General features: G+C 37.7%; 1 protein-coding gene and 1 long non-coding RNA gene across 14 annotated transcripts in view; one reads left to right on the plus strand and one right to left on the minus strand.

The window, feature by feature from the left end:
• LOC129778638 (phenoloxidase-activating factor 1-like) overlaps positions 1-14,223 on the plus strand; it is a 131,303-nt gene extending 117,080 nt beyond the window's left edge. Inside the window, exons 1-5 of one of the 13 annotated variants that reach the window (XM_055785663.1) lie at positions 11,605-11,792; positions 11,862-12,020; positions 12,102-12,283; positions 12,350-12,657; positions 12,717-14,223. In XM_055785663.1, coding sequence (XP_055641638.1) covers positions 12,268-12,283; positions 12,350-12,657; positions 12,717-13,874 — 1,482 coding nt within the window. In that variant the 5' untranslated portion in view covers positions 11,605-11,792; positions 11,862-12,020; positions 12,102-12,267 and the 3' untranslated portion in view covers positions 13,875-14,223. The other 12 variants (XM_055785664.1, XM_055785661.1, XM_055785673.1 and 9 more) reach the window with 12 other exon arrangements.
• LOC129778643 (uncharacterized) lies at positions 9,788-11,675 on the minus strand. Its single transcript, XR_008743472.1, has 3 exons — positions 11,426-11,675; positions 10,006-10,191; positions 9,788-9,944 (listed from the first exon to the last, which is right to left on the minus strand). It is a non-coding gene; the product is annotated as an uncharacterized LOC129778643 (long non-coding RNA).
• Positions 14,224-23,423: the final 9,200 nt, after the last annotated feature.

Below are 23,423 nucleotides of genomic sequence, written 5' to 3' on the forward strand. Positions count from 1 at the left end.
TTCGTGATGACCGGCACGGTAAACGGGCAGGTTTACCTTAAGGAGTACCTACAGAAGCGCTTACTACCACTATTGAAGCAGCACGAGGGCCCGACCATCTTCTGGCCGGATCTCACTTCGTGCCACTATTCAAAGGACGTGTTGGAGTGGTACGAAGCCAACGGGGTCACCTTCGTGCCAAAGGAAATGAACCCGCCCAACGCGCCGGAGCTTCGCCCAATAGAGAAATATTGGGCGATTATGAAGCAGGCCCTCCGGAAGAACCCAAAATTTGTCAAATCGGAAGCGGACTTCAAGAGAAAATGGATTTCTGTTCAAAAAAAACTACAACCTGACGTTGTACAGAACCTTATGGACGGGGTAAAGAGGAAGGTGCGAGCATACGGGCTTGGGCTCGAAGTATGAATAAAAAGAAAATGCCAAAAGTTGTTTAATAGTTTTTATTTTACTGTCTAAAATTTTCAAAAGGATCGGTCTACTGGGCGTATTGCTACAGCGTTTTTTCCGTGATGCAATTTGATGTGACACACCATTTATTGTAATATACAATGTATTTTGGATATTGCAAATTAAAGTATTTTTTGTAAATAAAAAAAAGAGTACTAATTTTTTTTCTCAGTGTATATTTTTTTCATGTTTAGACATCAATACTCTATAACTCTTTCTAAGACACTATTTCGGTACGACTCATAGTTTTTGAGATATAAATTATCAAAGATTTCTCCTACTAAAATCGATACGCCCTTTTCAAAAGTTACGCTTGAGTCAAAAAAAATCCCAATTGCTGTGGAAAACTCATAATTCCCAATCGGAATACAAACGTTCATTCGAATCAAAAATACTCATGTTTTGTCATTTGTCGATTTCATTTGGAATTGCTCTTCCACATCCATGTTAAAATGTTTTTTTCAGTAAATTTTCTAACAATTAATGACGGATATTTTTTGGAGTTCCAGCTGAATATGAGTATAATGTGACATTCTGCAATGGATATTTGAAGAATCATGTCGAAGAAGATGGATGGAGGTGGTCTTTTTGTGTGTCCTTTTCACTCTCTCATCTTCATAGAATCAAACAAATTTTCATTATTTTCGCGATAACTTTCAAGGCTCATAGTGTCGGTGTATGTGATTTGAGGAAAAAAAGTACAATTAAACAACATTCAATTGAAAATACTGCTATTCTCGAGGACCATAAATGAAATCCATAAATGAAGGAAATAAGTCTCAATACAGTTGTCATCTATTAAAAAAAAATCAATTACAAGATTTCATCAACTGCTCATACTTAAACATTGTTTTACTTCTCCCATATACATTCCATGTTGAACGTATATAATAAAGACACCATTTTTTTTATCAATTCATGTAAACTGCATACCGTTTTGTCTCATATTCCGAACACTTAAGCCATCAGCATTGAACAGTGACTCATTACTCAAAATGGTACTTTTTCGCGAAATCAATTTAATTGTTGGATACAATAGAGCCCTTGACTGCAATAAAATAGATTTACAAATACATATTCATGGTAAAAAACTCGATATATCTCGTAAAAAGATCGATATATCAAAATCAAGCCAATTAGCTAGTCTTTTTTAGAAAAATGCTATACTCACAATATTTTGTATTTTGTTTTTGTAATTATTGATTGTACTCGCTTTTTATTGAAAAGATAACGATGCGATGTCAGGGATAACGATGAATGTCAGGGTTTTGATTATTCAATGATTTATAAGAGTACAGTAAATTTACATTTGAAAATAAAGCATTCGGAATTTGAATCATGCGTTGAAACTTGATTCATATTCCGAACACTACTTCGATACTAATTTTAATGAAGATTTCTGCATAAAATATAATTTTTTCGTCCATTTATTGTAGATTCTTACATTTTATAGCACTTAACGTGAAAACAGCAAACAAAATAGTTGAAACAACTACGACAACTGAATAATGAATTATGCTTGTTTTTTACGTTTTTTGCTAAAGCAAACATTTTATCTTTGGTTTTGACTGACACTTTTTTTGCAAATGTTTAATATTATACATTATAGCCTGTATCGATACCTGTAAATGATGTCAAAATCAAGCCTATATCCCAAAGAATGTCTGTGTTTTCATTATTCAATTATTTATAACCTAAAAGTTTAGTAAATTTACATTTAAAAATGAAGTGTTCGTAATTTGAGACTGTTCGGAATATGAGACAAAACGGTATGTACCTCATTGTCTAAAAATTTACCTGCCAACGATAGAACTTACTGCAGTATTTTCAAAATTACAGAAAAAACACTGTAAAAACCTGTTTTGGCACTTTTTTGAAATCGATGCAAAAAATTCAAATTTTTTTGTCAAAGCAATAATAAACTTTGAACAGAATTGACTGGAGCATTCAAAACTGGTTTGCGGTGCGACCATTATTTATTGAATTCTTAATCATCAAACAAGGAGGGGTAATGTTTCATTCAAACAGAAATATCTTTGTATTGAAAGGAAAGTTCTAGCAATCAAATGAAAGCTATTTGACAAAGTCAATGGATTTGCTATTGAGTTGGCTAACAGAAAATCGTGTTAGTCTACAAAAAGATTGGAAAATCAGAAAGAAATTTATTTGTTATTTCTTCCCGTCATTTTTGTCCACTACATCTACACACACCCAAAACTTGAAAGTTGAAGTTAAAATGCGTTGCGTCATACGTTGATTTTTTTACGAAGATACAGCATTTCAAATATCACCTAAATATTTCAACTTGCCCTATTTTTTTGTCAATTGTATATCCAATTCGATGGTATTTATCGGTTATGAGATTGTCGTTGTTGTTTCATCATTGTGGTTACCAACTTTTGTCACTGTTTGAATATTATAATGGGTTACATAATGATAGGATATAAATTTCTCAAACGATTCATTACAAAAAAAAATCTAGTATTGAAATACGAATGAACGAGTCAATGCAACATAGTAAAAACATACACTAGAAATTGCATATTTTGAAACGTACCACTCTCAACGTTTAGTGCTTAACTGTAGCTAAATTGAAGTGCGCTTCTGCTGCACTTCAGGAAGTGTTGCATTCTCGCTATCATCAACGTACCTTTCTGAACTAAATGCGCATAGTCTTGATTACTTGCACGTGAAAAGGTGTGCAAGTCAAAGTTCCCGGCACACTGGTCACGGCTCATTATGATTAACTGATTCTGGTCACACTGTTCAATGGTTTGTTCGATGCAATTTTAGCGCATTCTTGCTTACTGTGCATCGGTTTACAGCCAGTGCGCGAATCTGAAGTATATTAACTGATGTTGGTCCCAAGCAGGAGTCGTTTACCGTCTAGGGCTCCAAACCCTAGAAATGAGAAGCTGAGATAAAATGAGTGCAATATGTGTAAGAGTTCTAAAATGTAAAATATGCCACATCCTTGCGGTGTCAGACCGCCGCGTCGTGCATTTGAAAAATTATGAACGGGATCTGTAGGATTTCTTGCGAAATCACTACAAGGGTGCCGGAGCCGGTAGTGTTTTCCACCGTTGACTGGATGCCCTGGCGACATATGTGGGAAGCATTCTTAAGTTGCTTATACCCCCCACCCTCTCTCAATTAGGCCAGTCTTACTAAAACAACGTAATTGTATGCCTTTGAGTGAGAATTTTAACTTCGGAGGCAAAGTAATGCGGCAAGATAAATTCATTAGTGAGCTTGGCTAAGTGGCGATGAAAGCGTTCACAGTTCCGTGGAGAGAGGGGTTCATGGCAGAAAATTGGATTTTAAGAGCCTTAATGTGATTTTCATGCCCTTTGGGAGTACCTCATCGTAATTATCTCAACTTTCCGACAGATACGTACTCTCCATAAGGGACAAAGTAATCCTACTCAACTTTCGATCCTCATCACCGTGAGGAAATAATCCTAAAGCTGTTCCTCTTGAAGCCAATCAATGCCATAATTCATTAAACATTAATGTCCTCTCTGTGAACCATGGTGAGAGAAGACAGCAGCCAGCAAAATCTATCCTTTAATGACGAATTAATTAGAAGTCATTTTCCAAGGCCAAAGACAAGAGTTTTTTTAAATGTTATTTTGCTTTTTCAGACCTCAGTTTTCCGAGAGCAGCAAAAGTTTGATGCTTGTTTTAACGGCAATTTGTCGCAGTTTCCACAGTTTCAATATGCCCCTGGCACATGGCGGGAAGTAGCGAGTAAAAGCCTTTAGTGGTGGCCTAGAACAAAGCGAAAAGTTAGTCTATTGATCAGCAATGGGAAAAGCACTAGTGGCATAGTTCTTTTTCCCCCCTGTTGATGTTGTTTGGACGAGTGCTTCCGATTGTGCCTTTTGCCGCTCAAAAGTGGATATTTTCTATAGAGATAGAGAAATACATGAATAGAGATAGAGTGCGATGTGGGCGTAGAATTGTAGTTCCGGGAAAGCCAGTAAACGATGAAGTATTGTAGCGGAACTCGTTTAAAAAGTTTCCCATATAAAGTTTTGTATAGTGCCTGCCGAAGGACGAACCGATGAGCAAGGCTGCATGGAACCAGTAATTTTTAATTGCTGAGATGTTGAATAAATTATGATTTTGTATATCAGATCTATTTTCGGATCAGAGGACATTCGAGAATGTAATATTGTAATATGTAATATATAATATTATGCGTTATGGTAAGGTAACTGCTATTGGTTTTTTTTGTGAATAACTTTAACATAATATGATCGCCGTGTTTCAGTGGAAATGCAAAAATTTAATTCTAAGCTCGAGTGAATATTTTGATGGAAGTTGATTAAATCATTGGACCAGCATGATTAATATGTGTGATATGCGGAAAGTATTTCAATGATTGATTTGTGTCAAGAATTTTATTTATACACACGTTTATACACGAAACACGTTCATGAAGATAACATTGTATCTGTCAAGCGATTGCATAATAGATAGTTCGTTTACATATTTGGGTGATGGAATTTAGCGCCCTCCATGAGATTTCATGGAATGAGATTCCATTTCATTGAAATTCATTGCATGTTTTGTGGGAGTGAGGATATTAGTTTATCAAACTTCTTTGTAAATCTGTGTTTTCTGACATAAACCTTGACAATTTTCTGCAAAGGGCGATAGTTTGTTTTATAATCCTTTTATAAATTTATGTAACATGAAAATACCTAATTCTATTAAACTATATCCTTTCAATGACTTAGGAAATTTTATGAAAATTTTATGAAATTTTATAACCAAGACACTACCGTATTGCTGACGTAGGTCTACGAAATTATTTCATTCACTTAACTCATAACTCAGGATTTTTTTCATAATGAAATGAAATTTGAGAATTACCTGTTTAGTAGATTTTTTGGGCAATTTTGAAAAGGTCTGGTGTATTCAGTCTTTGTCGCATGTCGAAATATAAATAAAAGCAGAAATCAGATGGTTTGTCAAAGATATCAGGTCATATCAGTGCTTTTTTTTTTTGCTCTAGGAGAGGTGAACAGACACTTTGTTTAAGTTCAGCGATTAATTCGCATAGAAATTACTTATTGCTCTTGAACGGGTCTCTTTTGTGGCTTTGGCCCTGGCAAAATATACCACCCTAAAACCAAGCCTGATTATGTGAAGTGTTTCTTGCTAAGATTTTCTACACACGAGAAAATTTCAATTATGATGCTAGGTGAAAAGGCTCAGCTTATTTCATACATGTACCTACTATTTGAAAACAAATTTCGACTAGAACGACATAAATCCATCCCATTTAGCATGAAGTGTGCGAGTGAGACCACTTTAAACCTTCAATACAAAAATGTACGAATTTATTATGATAAGTGAACTATTTTCAATTTTTATAATAATAACCGTTTGTTATCTTGAACAAAGTTACCCCATAAAATATGTTCACCACCTCGAAAAAAACACTCATGCAAGATATCAGCTCAACTGAACTTAAGGGAGAGTGGCGCAAAGCGGTCATGTTTTGAGATTTTGAAAATCGAAAAATCACAAAAAAAATAATAAAATATTAAATCGGGGTTTCCAATAAAAAAAATGGTGCCAAGTGTCTTAAAATTGCATGAAACGTCAAGATCTACTGTCATCTCGAAATTTTTTTTGTGTAAAAAATCGACACTCTGGGACTTTTTTTCGGAATACGAGGCAAAACGTACGGTTTCGGGTGCCAATAAAAATAGTTATCTCGATTTTTCATTCGGAACTTGCTACGAAATGTTGATTTGCACGATAATGTACCCAATGCAAAATATTAGCTCAATCGGATTTCATTTATTAGTGTCGCAGACGTAAAAAATTGAGTTTTTTGAGAACGGAAAAATCACTGGGAATCAGGGTTTTCAAAACAAAAATTCTTGATGCCAAATGTCTTAAAATTGCACAAAACGTCGATATCTACTGTTATCTCGAAAAAAATTGTTTGTCAAAAATAATTTTTTTTTGCGCTCGATCGTTTCTGTATCTGAAAAGTCGATTTTTGACAAAAAAAATTGTCCCAGAGTGCCCATTTTTGACGTAACATTTTTTTCGAGATGACAGTTAATTTCGACGTTTCATGCCATTTTAAGACATTTGGCATAAATTTTTTTTGAAATCCCCAATTTTCAAAAACTTCGAACTTTGAACGCTTTGCGCCACTCTCCTCTAAGTCCGATTAAGCTGAAATTTTGCATAGGATGTTTTTTCGAGGTGGTGAACATGTTGTATGGGGTAACTTTTTAAAATTTTAGGGTCGATTTTTTCCATACATTCATTGGTACCCTACTGTGCGTGCCTTTTTTTTTTGCTATTATGTATTTTTATGCGTTATTTGTATTTATTTAAAGAACTAAAATATATAATTGAATAAAAAAAACTCTATAAAAATAAATATTATCATGCAGTTCAATAGTCATTTCATTCGGCCTCCTCAAAATAAAATTATTGTTTCTCGGCCTGTGAGTGTAGAAGGGTTAACTGGGGAGGTGAGGCTCGAGTATAGGAGGGTTAACTAAAGGAAAAATATAGGTCACACTAATAAATATTCAATGATGAATTATTCTTTAAAACACAAAATAATTATCGATTTATCAATAATTGCTAAGTAATATTTACCGTAAAGTCTTATCGAACAATATCGTTGATTATTTTAAGGAAATTGATAAGGAAATACGGAAAAATAGGATAAGGAAAAAGGAAAAATCATTTATGAATTAATAATTCGATAGAGTCTCATCGAATCGAGATCTTTCTCGTACGTTGGCGAATTGCATATTTTAAAACGTTGCCGAAATGTTTCTCAAAGCGAAACATAAGGAATGCAACAAGCAAAGCAAACAGCTCGAAAAATTATGCCGACAGCATTCACCCGGCTGTATTTATAATAGCAAAATAGAGCTTACGAGCAAAATTTACAAGAATTACATAATAGGACCCAATATATAATTTTCGAAATTTATAATTTCTTATTCATCACTAAAGACCAACCATGATATTTCTACCATATTTCTTGAAAGAAAACTGCTCAATTTATTCACATTACTTATCATTGTTATAAAATAAACATAACAACACTTCATTCAAACTCGCATTCGCGGTCTTCAAAGGCGAGGTTTTCTACGAAAATTTAGCTTTTATTGATTTTTGAAATCCAATGCCGGATGTTTCAAGCATTTTCAGTTGGTCATTTAACAAAAGATATGTCTGGTGAAAACATTGTTGGAATTGCTCCTAGTAATAATGCTTTGCTTTATCACAAGTTATGGTTGAACAACTGGATGTGTTAATATTAAATAACTAACAATCTGAAAGAAAATATTCCAACGGAAACTTTTATGAAGAAACTAGCTGACCCGGCAAACTTTGTCCCGCCCAAAATTTCTTTTTCGTTATCAATACCTTCAAACATTCACATTTTCTTACTATGAGAAAGTTCATGGGTCCAATCGCAGAACTGTTAATTGATTGATCTTTTAATCGACCCCGTTGAATTTATCTTCTACTATAAAATTCTTAGTATTTCTAACAAAACTCTTCATTATAATATCAGATTATTTTCAGACACAATTCTCGTTCAAGATTTTTTTTACCACTTGCAAATAACATGTTTCTCCGTTACATGAAATAAATGTTTTATACAGAAAATATGATGGAATAAAGACAGCCCTAAATCGGACAATTCCTTCCTCGAGTTCTGCTCTTATCAACACATCCAGCGATCCTTTTTTTTGGTATAGATAGAAGAAGATATAGGAGTGCGTTTCATCACATTAAAATCCATTTCCTGTTCCGAACAAAGAACAGTTTCGCTAGCGCAAACATCAAATGGACTAAAAGCACTTGTCGGTATGTAATTGTAGAACATATGGGAATTTAATTTTCCGAATTTTCCCTTTTTCCTTCAGAGTTTTCCGAAAATTTTCAATTGTCATGTTTGGATGGGTGTCATACCATCATAGAAACATTTCTCATACCCAAAAACCGTCACATCGCAAATTGTGCTTGATTAGTTCTCGAGATATGCAGACATTTGTGTTTTCATTTCAATGGCAGCCCCCCCCCCACTCTCAGAAAGGTGGGAGGAGTGTTGAACCACCTTAGAAATGTCTCTTGCCCACTAAAACCTCCACATGCCAAATTTGGTTCAGTTTGCGTGATTAATTCTCGAGTTATGCAGAAATTTGTGTTTCATTTTTATGGCAGCCCCACCTAAGAGAGGGGGAAGAGTATCTAATCAAATTTGGTTCCATTTGCTTGATTAATTCTCGAGTAATTCTAAAATTTGAGTTTTATTTGTATGGAAGCCCCCCCATTAGAGAGTGAGTGGAGAGAATAATCACCATAGAAACATTTATTGTACTCTAAAACCTTCACATACCAAATTTGGATTCATTTGCTTGGTTAATTCCCGAGTAATGTAGAAATTTGTGTTTCATTTGTATGGCAGCTCCCCCTTAGAGAGGGGAGGTAGCCACCATAGAAACATTTATTGCACCCTTAAACGTCCACATGCCGAATTTCATTTCATTTGCTCGATTAATTCTCGAGTAATGCAGAAACTTGTGTTTCATTTGTACGGCAGCTGAAATCAAAACAGATTGAAAAGTACAACATTTTTTCCGATGCGGGTAATATGGACATATAGTGAGGGTAATTTGGACAGGTTTGTAATATATGAAGCGTAGCGGTTCATCGATCGCGAGAAGATTTACTTTTCCGTATATACCTAATATTGCTTCTCTGTTAATTCACAAACCGAAATATAACCAACAGCGAATTGAATTTTGATATTAAACCATTTAGAGGGGTTTAATATCAAAATATCGCTTAATATCGAAACAACTAAAATTACATCCACACGTGGAATCATGTATTATTTTCGGTTTTTGTTCCCCTGTTACACTTTTGATTAGTATTGATTGACATAGGATGGCTGAAACATTGTAGAATAACATGTAGAAGGTGTTCTCATTAACAGACATTTGAAATTCAAAATGTAACTATATAAACCAACCACCTGTTCATTTTACCCCCACTGTCCGTATTACCCACGGTTCCCCTACATCATTTCAACCGAGCTCTTGCATTCTAGTCTACTTTGTTGTGTCAAATCGGTTCCAAAAAATGGTGTCGACAACGGTCCCGATGTCGTGCCATTTTGCAATGATTATGTCGACCTACAGTTCGTATTCGATTACCATTTACGAGCCAACACTGTGCCAATCTGGCACCGCGTCGACCGATTGGAAAACTGCTCGGCTCTGTTTATAGCATCATTTGTTCTCATAAAGATGAAATAAACATTAAAAAACACCGTCGATAGTAATTATTTAATTTATTTACAATGCAGATTACTAATACTGACAAAATGGCGTATATGCTGTAGAACTATCAGGTACGGCTAGAGTACAGCTTCATTTCAGATGACGCAATGTTATGCAACATTTCGCTGATGTGGACGAATAACATTTTAACTGAAATGTATATGCAGACATAAATACTTTGATTGCTATGAATTGTGCAATTCAGTATTACCTGAACAACCCTATCCAGCTAAATTCTGGGATGTTGATAGCAACACCGATTGATGTGTTCGTTAAATGTAAATACGGGTCCTATACCAGCTGCCGACGAAGGAGGTGCCAATTTGAGGATCGGTAACTGTTGCGATGGACCCTTGAATGCATGGTATCAGACGTTCTTCCACAACTGCGACATACTCTGAAATTAATTGATATAATGAACTATTGAAACAGTTGAAAAAATTGATGGCGATATAGTTGCCACTACCCGTTAACCCCAATAGCACTGTTTGCCGCTGTCTTGTAAATTCTTCTTATTGCACCTTTGGTTATGCAAAAATCAAAACAATATTTCTAGTGCAGCAAAAAAAAATTTTTTATATAGAGTTACAAATAAAAAAAACAAAATTTGAAGTTTTCATCCAATACACCATTTATTTTATATACAAATAATAATTAAAAACTCTGCGGAAACAACCCTTTTTTTTTGTAACGCGAAACATTAAAGTCAAACACATCGTAGTGACTGTTGAAGACACGGCATATATTTTATTGAAAAGACTGCATGATCTTACACAGTCGATCACAGATAATACGCTTACAGTGAAAAACTTATCAACTTGTTGTATTTACAACGAATTCAAAAAGAATTTTCTCTCGGCACTCCTAAATCGTGGTTTTGTTACATAAAAATGATTTCCAAATTAATATCGTACATTTTTAGCAACCCTAAAAAAATTGTAGTGTTACCAGATACCTTCAAAAGTTTTTGGATAAGTAAAATAATGAACTAATATTCTAAGTGCAGCGAAACAAACATTTTTCCTGGGTGGCAATATAATTGCCACGGGCTTATAAAGGGTTAAAATGAACCCATGAATAGATAGATTGATCTTCAATTGATTCGAATCACAAAGTTATGACGGTGACATGCCTATCAATCATCGCACATTGTTCTTTGTATCATAATTGAACACACAAATTGTTTGTGATTTCCCGCGAAAAACTGTAATTTGCAACCAATGGACATATCTATTAGACGCGTTCTGATTGAACAGCTTTTTGCTTTTTGAAAAACACTAATTGAATCTGGGTTCGAACGAATGAATATTTTATCTTCTGACACACAGCAATTAATTGGAATACAAAACTTGACGGGGAAAAAATCTATGCACACACAGCTGACAGTTGCGGGGATTGAAATTGCAATGGCATTCAAACACTCGCAAATAAATCATAATTTGTGGTGAAATAATTTCATGGGTTTTCAGTGCGCTGTTCATTGGTATCGGTTGAGACTTGCGTCAGTGTAAAGTTACCTTTGTGACATGATGGCCAATGCATCGAAATGGTTCCACAATAGTGAACTCATTAACGAATAATTACTTGAATAAATATTATCGCTATTCGACCCGGTGAGGGTGGATGCTTACCAGATAGCCTTCATTGGCACTTCTGTACGATGGCTCGTTCATTTTGTATTCCATTTTTCTTGGTCAGATCGTTTCGCAAAAACCACAATATATTGAATTAATAATGAACAAAAAGATGCTTGTGTCGTAGTGTAGATAGTGAGTGTACAAACAACAAAGAGTATGTATGCGTATTATTTTGAAGAAACTCTCGAGACAACATCTGTGAAACAAGTGTCAACGCTGTCATCAAACAAACTGAAGAAGGAATGTAATATTATGAACCAATAATTTACAAATGATTTCATTGAAGTTTGAACAAATTGTAAAATTGCTAGAGATACTATCTACTACGCAAAGTGTAGTTAATGTTATATTCAGTACGAAAGTAACTAAAATCCTGTGAACAGATCAAAATTTCTGGGCAAGCTTGTACATTTTCATCAATTGCTGACAGGTTTAAGACAAAACATTGATGAGACAAGTGGAGAAATTATAACTTAAGACGTACTTTTTTCACTATACACTTGACTCTCGATTACCTGCTCAGGTGCACAATCACCATCATAAAAATTTAGCCCATAAACCTCTTTAGGCTCTACAACGTTCCTAAATTGTACGTAACAGAAAATGATTATTGAGCTCAGATGAGCAATTTCATACGAGGAATAACTTTTCTCTTTTTATTCTTTCTAAGGTTTCAGAAGTTTTTACTATTATACTAGGTCAGGCTCTACCTGTGTGTCACTCAAGTAATAAACAATATGTAATGATACATTAAGAAAAGGACACGTAAACAAACTGTTTGACCACATTTGATTATTCGCCTAAACATTCATTCGTAAATACAACCCGCCTCTAACATGTCATGTCACTCAGGTAAACAAATCACTGATAGGTGCTGAACCGTATTTAATTCGAATTTATTCGGTCTTGAGTGGTCAGTGCTCAAACAAATTTTACGACGTGCAGACACTTGTCCTGGAGAATACATAGCGATAGGATTAGAAATGAATTCATCAAATCACCACTCGAGTCTCTTGATCTACTTCTATGGATTAGTCTTGGTCCTGGGCCAAATCGTTAAAGCTGTGGATATGTCTGTGCCGATATCGCCCTGTCCAAAAATATTCACTTATCGAAGGGACCTGAGAACAAACCGGTTGTTCGGTAGAATCGATATAAGAGACCTGCAAATGGGACAGACAGCCAAGCTCAATGTTGATCTGGTTCTTGGAACTCAGCTGCGATCGGTGAGTAGCTCGTAACTCCTCGTCACTCGAATGTATCAGTAAACCTTCCCTAATTTCAGGATTATATCATAAGCCACATGTCGATAGCTCTGGTGAAATCCCTGGAGGCTACCTTTAATGACATAGCCAGCGATTTACCGGCCCAGTACCGAGTGAACTTCCCGTTGCAAAGCGTCCTGCCAACTGTGCGATCGATTGCACTTAACGATCAAACCATTTGTTCGGGTCGCCATGCTACGGGACGCATCGTTCACCTGGAAAAAACTTTGTATCTACAGCCGCATACACCCCAGGCGATATTACAGGGCCGCAATGTCCGTCAATATCAACGTTCCGTGAATGAGATCCAGAATAGTGTCGTACCTACGGCTCTGAACATGCTTGCCCATACCCATGCCTCATTTCTTTCTCATTTTGACATAAGCAGTAAATGCGGAAAACCTTCCAGAACTTTTTTGACACGGCTCTCGGTGAACGGCGCGTTTGTAAACAGAGGTCAATTTCCCTGGGCGGTACCGCTGTTCGATCGCACTCAGTCTGGCAACCCGAGGTACATCTGCGGCAGCACGATCATCACCAAGAAGCACCTTATCACGGCCGCTCACTGTGTGTACGACGGTAACGATCCGATCGAACCGGAACGAATTCTGGCCGTCCCCGGAATGTTCAATATTGACAACTTCTTCGATGATAACGCAAAATTTGTTGACATCGATGCGATAGTACCCCACGAGGAGTACATTCATGGTGACAGGCTGAACGATGCGGACGTGGCGGTTCTCCGGATGACCCGTGAACTAGAGTACTCGGATTATATTATTCCGATCTGTTTGTGGCAGGGTGATAACGATCTGACGTGGGTCGTGGGCAAAGAAGGTTACGTCGCGGGTTGGGGAGCTTCCGGAGCGAGCAGCAGCTCGGTTACAACGTATCTCACCACAACCATTTTGGACAAACGAAGATGTAGCGTGAACGAGTCTCAACCGTATCAAGCCAGTGCAAGGATTCTTTGCGGCAAAGGACAGCAGCAAACGTCCTGCGTTGGAGATTCCGGAAGTGGACTGGTGATGCGAAGAGGTAGCCAGTACTACCTGCGGGGAGTAGCCTCCAGAGGTCAGTTCGATTACGATACGGTGAAATGTGACACGACAAGGTACGCTGTCTATATCGATGTGGCTTTCCTTCGATACTGGCTAAAACTTGCGACGAGACTGTGAATAATCGGATGAAGTAAATATAAAATAGTGTATGCATATGTACAGAAAAATTAATGAATAGTTGATGATTATTGTGTATCGAATTCCACGGTTCAGTGAATGTTAGTTTCTCTGAAATATGTCGAATTTTTTTGATTAGTTAAATTAGAAAAGTCCTCTGATGTAAATCGAGTTTTTATTTGCATTCGGTCACTTTATTTCTGGTGTTATGGTATTTATTGTTGTCCGAAATATTTATATGGAAAGTATACGTGATCGGTGGATTCAGTTCAATTTTCGCAATATAATCAAGTTTATATTAACCTTTATTACCATTAGCCGTTCACTAATCCTCGGGTAATTTCATAATTCTTTTCATGAGAAGGAATCATCTATCCCTGTTGTAACACCTCAATTACAACAGGGATTAACGATGAATGACGGGTTCCACTGTTCACAACTGGTTTTCTTTAAAACAATACAACTAATTCTAAATTAAACCCAGTTGCTGTTATTAGAAAAAAACATTTTCCCTGTAAAAGTGCCCATCTTCCGATGTATGAATGACCTTTTTTTATCGTATGTATGTAAATTTATTTCATAGAAAATTTTTGAGCATTTGAAAAAAAACGATTTTGAGAAAAATGAATTTCAATTTTTAAAATATTTTTTGTTTTTTTTCGTTTTTGTATTACTCCTAATTTCAACAATTTCCAACATTTTATTCTTTGATCAAAATTTTATAGGTTTCATAGTTTAAGAGTTAGAAATTTTTGTAAAAAATTAAAAAAAAATAATACGGCCATTTTCAAACGTAGTCAGTTAGCACCAGACGTAGCGATGAAATTTTGCGAGTCAGTCAAAACATCGATATTGCTAACGGACGATCGGTCAGCATAAATATCTTCCGTTCCCGAGAATGCGTACTCAGCGGAGATAGCCGTTTATAAACATCAACCACCCAGCGAGCGAGGTTTCATCATAGCATAAGCTCGGATTTGTATTTAGTCTCAAGTGAACTCGAAATAAAAGAGGAGCATAGCTCCTAAAAAATATTTTGTTCCATTTATTATGGCGGGTTTACATTAGGGAGATCTATAGCTATAGATGGATTTATTCACGTGAAAATAGGTGTAAACGGGTGAGAATAAATATTAGGCTGTCAAAAAAGTCCTGCGATATTTTTTTTTGAATTTTCATTTGTTCATAAAATTAGTTACAATCATCTGTTTTAAGTCAAATATGCGCCGTTTTGTTCGATGACTTGTTCCCAACGAGATGCCAACTTCATAATACCCCTGTTATAGAAGCTCGCTTCCTTATTGGCAAAAAACTCGGATAGCCAATTTTCACAGGCCTCTTTTGTGGCTAACTTCTGACTACCTAGCTCGTTCGCCATGGACAAAAACAGGTGGTAGTCACTTGGTGCAAGGTTCGGACTATACGGCGGATGCAAAAGAACCTCCTATCCGAGCTCCCGGAGCTTCTGGCGCGTCACCAAAGAAGTGTGTGGCCTGGCGTTGTCCTGATGGAAGACAATGCGGCCTCTGTTTATCAAAGATGGCCTCTGTTTATCAAAGATGGCCTCTTCTTCATGAGTGCTACCTTCAAGCGGTCCAGTTGTTGACAGTACAGGTCCGAATTGAGCGTTTGGCCATAGGGAAGCAGCTCATAATAGATTATTCCTTGACAATCCCACAAAACACACAGCAGAACCTTCCTGGCCGTTAATGAGGGCTTGGCCACCGTCTGAGCCGCTTCAGCGGGCTTCGACCACGACCGTTTGCACTTCACGTTGTCGTAAGTGACCCACTTTTCATCGCCAGTCACCATCCGCTTCAGAAACGGGTCGATTTTGTTGCGATTCAGCAGCGATTCATATGCGTCGATACGGTCAAAGATGTTTTTTGCGTCAACGTGTGTGGCACCCATACATCGAGCTTCTTTGTGAATCCAAGCTTCTCCAAATGGTTAATAACGGTTTGATGACTTATCCCCAGCTCTTGGCCGATGCTACGGCTGCTACTATGCCGGTCTTTCTCGGCTAATTCAGCGATTTTGTCGCAATTTTCGACGACAGGCCTTCCGGAGCGTGGCGCATCTTTGACGACCTCTACACCAGAACGAAAACGTTGAAACCATCGTTGTGCGGTGGAAATGGAAACTGTATCGGGTCCATAAACTGCACAAATTTTATTGGCAGCTTGAGATGCATTTTTGCCTTTGTCATAGTAGTACTGTAAAATATGTCGGATTTTCTCTTTATTTTGCTCCATATTTGCGACACTATAACTCACGAACGACTTAACCAAACAAAACACTGTCAAGGACTATATTATAGCGCGCAAAAATACAATATATTCATTATAGAAGTTCACGCTTAGACTAGTGATATATTCATGTGAAGAAATATGATGGGATTTATATAAATCGCATCAACCGTTCACACTAGCGTGAACTTCTATTACGAATATATTCATATTTTCGGCAAATTTATTCACCTGAACTGCATCCAACTTTAGTGATTTCTCACCAGTGATAATTTCACAAGCGTTTACATATGCTGTGTTTATTCAAGTTATATATACCTCGAATAATTGTCTCATATTTATTCTCATCCGTTTACACCTATTTTCACGTGAATAAATCCATCTATAGCTATGTATCTTCCTAATGTAAACCCGCCATTAGGAAAGACATTTGTAACTAGTCTAATTTTGTTGTTGTTGGAGATTTCAAGTATGCAAAGTTGCTTAAATGACCAATGTCTTTACACCCACCACGTTTCACTGCAATCTGAAATAGTGTTGCCAACTTCTAAGACGAGTTGGCGTGAAATTTGTCAACTGTCACATGGTTAGGGCTTGGTGTATTGACATGATTGAATCGGTGTTGCCCCGAGATGGAAAATGTGACGTCACAGATTTCGATTTAGTTATGTTACTGTTATAATCCATAAGAACATTATTGTTAATAAAGGTGAAACAAATTGGATAGAATGAACGAACTATATTTTTTCAAAAACTAATGCTAGCGTTCAAAATCACAAGGGCTCAACTGACAATTCAAGAGATACTGAAATTGGGGTGGTGTTGAAGTGTTCTAAACTTAATTGCAAGTCAATTTTATTTCTCGTCAATTGTAAAGTTTTTATGATTCTCAACGCTAAAATTATATATTTTTTTAACTTTTTGTTCTCATTAAATTCAAATTCATGTAATTTTTTCATGTAACATACACTTGAAAAAAAAATTTGATTGGCTCCGTATGATCTATATTGAGATGAAAAGTTTTCCTCTTGCGTTTAGGTTTTAAAATAATGAAGTGTTCAGCACCTTAATTGTGTTAACTTTTTTTTACAATTGCGGTCAATAGATAAACTTCCATCAAGTTCCTATAAAATCCAAGAATAATAGATATTAGAATACTTATTCTGATATAAGAAAAAATCAAAGAAAAAATAAAACATTTAAGTTTGTGAGACGCTCTGTTTTATTTTTCAAATGATGAATGTAATGCGAAAAATATTTTTTGCGAATATGTAATTAGTTTTTGTATATCCTTTTCAACGTTATTTGACATTATTTGACACATTCCATTTTGTACCATTTGAGTAACTGACTGGTATGCCTGATATGTAGGCTGACCAAATGGTTCCGGACTAAAAACGGGACACGTAAGCCAAACAACCCATTTTTTAAAAAGAATCTTATTGAGTGAATGAAACTGAGAATAAAACCAAATAATAAAACATTCTCATACAATCATTCCATGACAAATCGATATAGTTGTCTGCAAGTACACATTCCCAGCATGGCGAAGAGTCCGGCCCTAAACGAGTAGATACATCTCATCATCCATATTACGTAACGCAATAGGAGAGAGATAATCACAATCATCGCACAATCATCAATTACTTCTAATTCGCATTAGCAGCAGTGAGATTGATCAGAGAGAGAGAGAGATAAAAATCCTCGGCTTATCTCAACGAGAAAACATCGCAAAGTCCCAACCGATAGATCCTGGAGAACTCGTATCGAACGATAGAGTTGAATGGATTTAGCACCGCCAAATCGACCACACGGAACCCAGGACCCAGGCTCACCGAACATGTTTATTCCTTTGTTAATTATTCTTTGTTGTGAATAGTTTGCTAAATGTTCAATGTTAAAATATTAAATGTTAAATATAAAATAAATAGTTTGTGAATTTTTTAAAACTGTGTAACAATAATAAGCGTGTGAATCTGGAAAATCGTGGAAGAGTCCTGTTTCAATCCCCATCTATGTGAGGGAGACGCTACCAGAATATCGAAGGAGGGTCCCACAACTCCCCCACAATAGTGATTCTCTGATATCGTTGAAATTGGTGTTTTTGTTTTAATATCAAAGGGGCATTTGATTCAGTTTCCATGGAAATTCTCTCAGAGAAGCTTCATAATCGTGGACTTCTTCCAATTCTTCACCAATTCTTAACAATTTCCTGTACAATTTACTGTCAGAAAAGCACATGATTTTCTCTCATGGCAGCTCGAAATCTTCTCGTTACAGTTTTATGGTCCTACCACAAGGCTCCTGCCTAAGCCCCCTCTTGTACAGTTTTTACGTCAATGATATGGATGATTGTCTAACTAGAGACTGCACGCTGAGAATGAGATTTTGATTCTAAGTATACCTGGGGGAGACACATTGCGTATTTGAAACAGAAATGCCAGCAAAGAATCAATTTTCTCCAAACAATAACCGGAACATGGTGAGGTGCCCATCCAGGAGACCTCATTCAGTTGTACAAAACAACGATATTATCAGTGTTAGAATATGGCAGTTTTTGCTTCCGATCAGCTGCCAGGATTCATATTCTCAAGCTGGAGAGAATACAATATCGTTGCTTGCGTATAGCCATGGGGTGTTTGCATTCGACACATACGATGAGTCTCGAAGTTTTGGAAGGAGTACCCCCGCTTACTCTTCGGTTCACAGAATTATCCTACAGATTTCTCATCCGTTGCAAGATCATGAATCCATTGGTGATTGATAACTTCGAAAATCTACTCCAACTGACTCCTCAGTCAAGTTTTATGTCTTTATACCATGAGTACCTTACCCACGACGTGCACCCTTCACCAGGCATCTCCAACCAAGTTTGCTTCCCATACTTTTGCAATTCCTCTGTCATTTTTGATCTGTCCATGCGACAAAAAATCCATGGAATACCAGATCACCTACGCTCCGATTCTATTCCGCCGATATTTTCGGCAGAATATGGGAAAGTTAGATCTGATAAAATGTTCTTTACTGACGGTTCATTCATAAACGGGTCCACTGGCTTCGGCATCTTCAATGAAAATTCCAGTGCCTCTTTCAAACTCAAAGATCCTTGTTCCGTGTATGTCGCTGAACTGGGTGCGATATATTACGCATTAGAGATCATTGAAACATTGCCCATCGACCACTATTTTATTTTTTCAGACAGTCTCAGCTCAATAGAGGCAATCCGCTCAATGAAAGTTGATAAACGCTCATCTTATTTCCTAACAAGAATAAGACAACTATTGAGTGTTTTGGTCGAAATTAAGATTACCTTAGCATGGGTTCCCTCTCATTGCTCGATTCCGGGGAATGAGAAAGCGGACTCGCTAGCTAAGGTGGGCGCTTTAGAAGGCACACTTTTTGAAAGGCAAATTGCTTATAATGAATTTTTCCACATTCCTCGTCAGTATACGCTCGTAAGTTGGCAGCGCATGTGGAGTGGTGATGAGTTCGGTCGTTGGTTACACACGATTATCCCTAAGGTCTCGACGAGTGCATGGTTCAAGGGATTGAATGTAGGTCGTGATTTCATTCGCGTGATATCTCGGCTTATGTCCAATCACTACAACCTAAACGCGCATCTCTATCGCATTGGGCTCGCAGCAAACAATCTTTGTGATTGTGGCGATGGCTACCACGACATCGAGCATGTTGTCTGGTCGTGTATCCGGTTCCATGCTGCTCGCTCTCAGCTCTCTAGAGCACTGAGAGCACAAGGCAGACAATCGGATATCCCCGTCCGGGATATCTTAGGTAGCCGGGATCCTGATCTTCTGCTTCATCTATACCTGTTCCTCAGAAACGCCGAAGTCAACGTTTAATGATGTTTCCTTCGTTGTGCTCCCGTTTCATATCCCTCCTATCCGATCGATAAACTTTTACTTAGTCGCGGCAATACATACACACACTCTTTACAGACACACGGGCCAAAGGTTGTGCAGTCCACTGATCATTCAACAAGAGCCAAATGTTGTACCGCTCATGACAACTCTACACGAACTGATGATTGCGCCGGCCAGTGACCATTCTATCCTGGATTCCTCGAGTCGAGAAAGACGCACCACGCTAGATATGAGGTACAGACTAGGGGGGCGTTGCTGATTAATGGTCAGCTGCATCCCAATAGGAGGTATCCCGTGTCGGGCACACGTACAGAGCATCGAAGACTGCAACATACCAATTATGAGAACACTTGTAATACTAACCTCGAGTCAACTGCGAGTAATCGGTTACATATTACAAACATAGTCTAAGCAAACATTGTCAAAATATTGAACTCCCGGCCCCGTTAGGCTGACGCCACATGAGCCTTAATAAAATATATATTTTGGATAAAAAAAAAAAACTACAAATTTTAACGAAAATCTGAGAATCACCATATCGCTTTGGCCTGGAGTGGTTTTTTTTTGTAAATTCGTTTATTTTTACAGGCTCAGTTACATAAGTTTAAAGGAGCCGAAATCTTAAATATATTTTTAAAAATATATATATGAACAATTTTCTTAAATCTATGGTTAGTAATGTGGGTAACCGATTACTCGCGGTGGACTCGAGATTAAAAGGGTGACATATTTTTCTCAGGAAAAGGATGGGGTATAAGGACATTATTACAATGTTGATAATCACACACACTCAATTCTTAAATCTATTCATACATCTGTTGTGAATTTACATTTCATTCTCCTGTTTATAGCAAGCGGACCAATAACTCACAAAGGAAGAAATGGAGGGTATAAGGATATAAGGATAATCACACACGAACATCGATAGATTTAAGGAAAACATATATTTGGGACATGTAATCAAGGTCTAACCGAGCCAACACATCTCTCACCGGCACATTGGGCTGCCTTCCTCTAGCCCGAAGAGAGTTCTCTAAATTCGATCTGGCAACAAGATACACCTCACACGACCAAACAACGTGTTCGATGTCGTGGTAACCTCGGCCACGAACGCAGATATTGCTGCCGGCCAGATTGAAACGAAAGAGTAGCGCGTCTAACGAACAGTGATTGGACATGAGTCGGGAGAAGGTGCGAATAAAGTCCCGACTCAAGTCCAGACTTTTGAACCATGGTTTGAGGCTAACCTTAGGGATAATCGAGTGAAGCCACCGGCCCAATTCATCTTCGTTCCATTTGCGTTGCCAGTTAGCGATGGTATTTTTACGGACTAAAGAGTAAAATTCATTGAAGGCGATTTGACGCTGATAAATATCGCCTTCAATCGCACCTACCTTTGCTAATGAGTCAGCCCTCTCATTACCCGGAATTGAGCAATGAGAAGGGACCCACACAAAGGTAATGACATAACAGCGTCTGGATAAAGCACTCAAAATTTTTCGTATTCTCTCAAGGAAGTACGGCGAGTGCTTTTCCGGCCTCACTGAACGGATAGCTTCGACAGAGCTAAGACTATCCGTTACAATGTAATAGTGTTCAACAGGTCGTGAGGCGACGCTGTCCAGCGCCCAATGAATTGCTGCCAATTCAGCAATATACACTGAGCAAGGATTCTGAAGACTGTGTGAGGTGCTAAAAAATTCGTTGAACACTCCAAATCCTGTGGACTCATTTATAGTGGACCCATCAGTAAAGTACATATTATCACAATTGATACCCCTATATTTTTCATCGAAGATCGTTGGAGCGATCCTCGATCGTTGGTAATCTGAATATCCATGGATATCTTGCTTCATGGACAGATCAAAATGCACAGAGGAATTGATGTAGTCAGGGAAACAAACACGGTTGGGAATATACGAAGAAGGATCAACCTGCATGGAGATGAATTCATGATATGAACTCATGAATCCGGAGTGAAAATTTAGCTCGATCAGCCGCTCAAAATTTCCGATCACCAATAGGTTCATGACCTTACACCTTACACCTTACACCGGATGAAGAACCGAAGAGATAATAAATTGAAGCGATCTTTTAGTGGGAGTAGGCCTGCCAAAACCTCGAGACTCATGGTATGCGTTGAGGGCATACATCCCAGAGCAATACGGAGACAAAGATACTGAATTCGCTCGAGTTTAATTAAGTGTGTTTTGGCAGCTGATTGAAAACAGAAACTGCCATACTCCATCACTGAGAGAATAGTTGTTCTATACAACATTATAAGATCTTCGGGATGGGCTCCCCACCAGGTGCCGGTAATTGTACGGAGAAAATTTATTCTTTGTTGGCATTTTTTACTCAGATACCTAATATGGGCCCCCCAAGTACATTTGGAGTCGAACCAGACCCCAAGATACTTGAATGACACAGCATGAGTGATCGGTTTACCCAAAAGTTGAAGCTTTGGTTTTGCTGGTCTATGCTTCCTAGAAAAAACCACCATCTCTGTTTTCTCCGTGGAGAATTCGATCCCTAGCCCAATGGCCCAGGTTGAAAAATTGTTCAAAGTATCTTGTAGGTCGGATTCTGTTGATCCTACGACAGAGACCACTCCATCATCTGCAAGTTGTCTTAGGCTGCAATTTTGTGTAAGGCAATTGTCGATGTCGCTTACATAGAAGTTGTACAAAAGGGGGCTTAAACATGAGCCCTGGGGGAGGCCCATGTAAGAGACCCGACTTACTGCCGAATCTCCGTGAGAAAAGTTCAAATGCTTCTCACAAAGCAAGTTATATAACATATTATTCAATAGAGGCGGCAGACCCCGAGAGTGTAATTTGTCTGTCAAAACCTCTATTGAAACAGAGTCAAAGGCCCCCTTTATGTCTAAGAATACTGAAGCCATTTGTTTTTTTCCGGCGTAAGCCATTTGAATTTCTGAAGAAAGCAACGCAAGACAATCATTCGTCCCCTTGCCCCTGCGGAACCCATATTGTGTATCTGAGAGTAGGCCATTCGTTTCAACCCATCGATCAAGGCGAAACAAGATCATTTTCTCCAACAATTTCCGTATACAAGACAGCATTGCTATTGGGCGGTACGAATTGAAGTCGGACGCGGGTTTTCCGGGTTATTGAATAGCTATAACTCGTACTTGTCTCCAATCATCTGGAACAATATTATGCTCCAGAAACCGATTGAATAAATTCAACAAGCGATGTTTCGCCACATCAGGGAGGTTTTTCAGCAAGTTGAACTTAATTCTATCCGATCCCGGAGCAGAATTGTTACATGAAAGGAGAGCAAGAGAGAATTCTACCTATCTTGTGGTATATCTCGAACAACTTTTTGCACAGGAGCAGAATCAGGACAAACCTTCCGTGCAAAATTAAAAATCCATCGATGTGAATATTCCTCGC

Source organism: Toxorhynchites rutilus, chromosome 3, assembly GCF_029784135.1.
Source record: "Toxorhynchites rutilus septentrionalis strain SRP chromosome 3, ASM2978413v1, whole genome shotgun sequence".
NCBI lineage: Eukaryota > Metazoa > Arthropoda > Insecta > Diptera > Culicidae > Toxorhynchites > Toxorhynchites rutilus.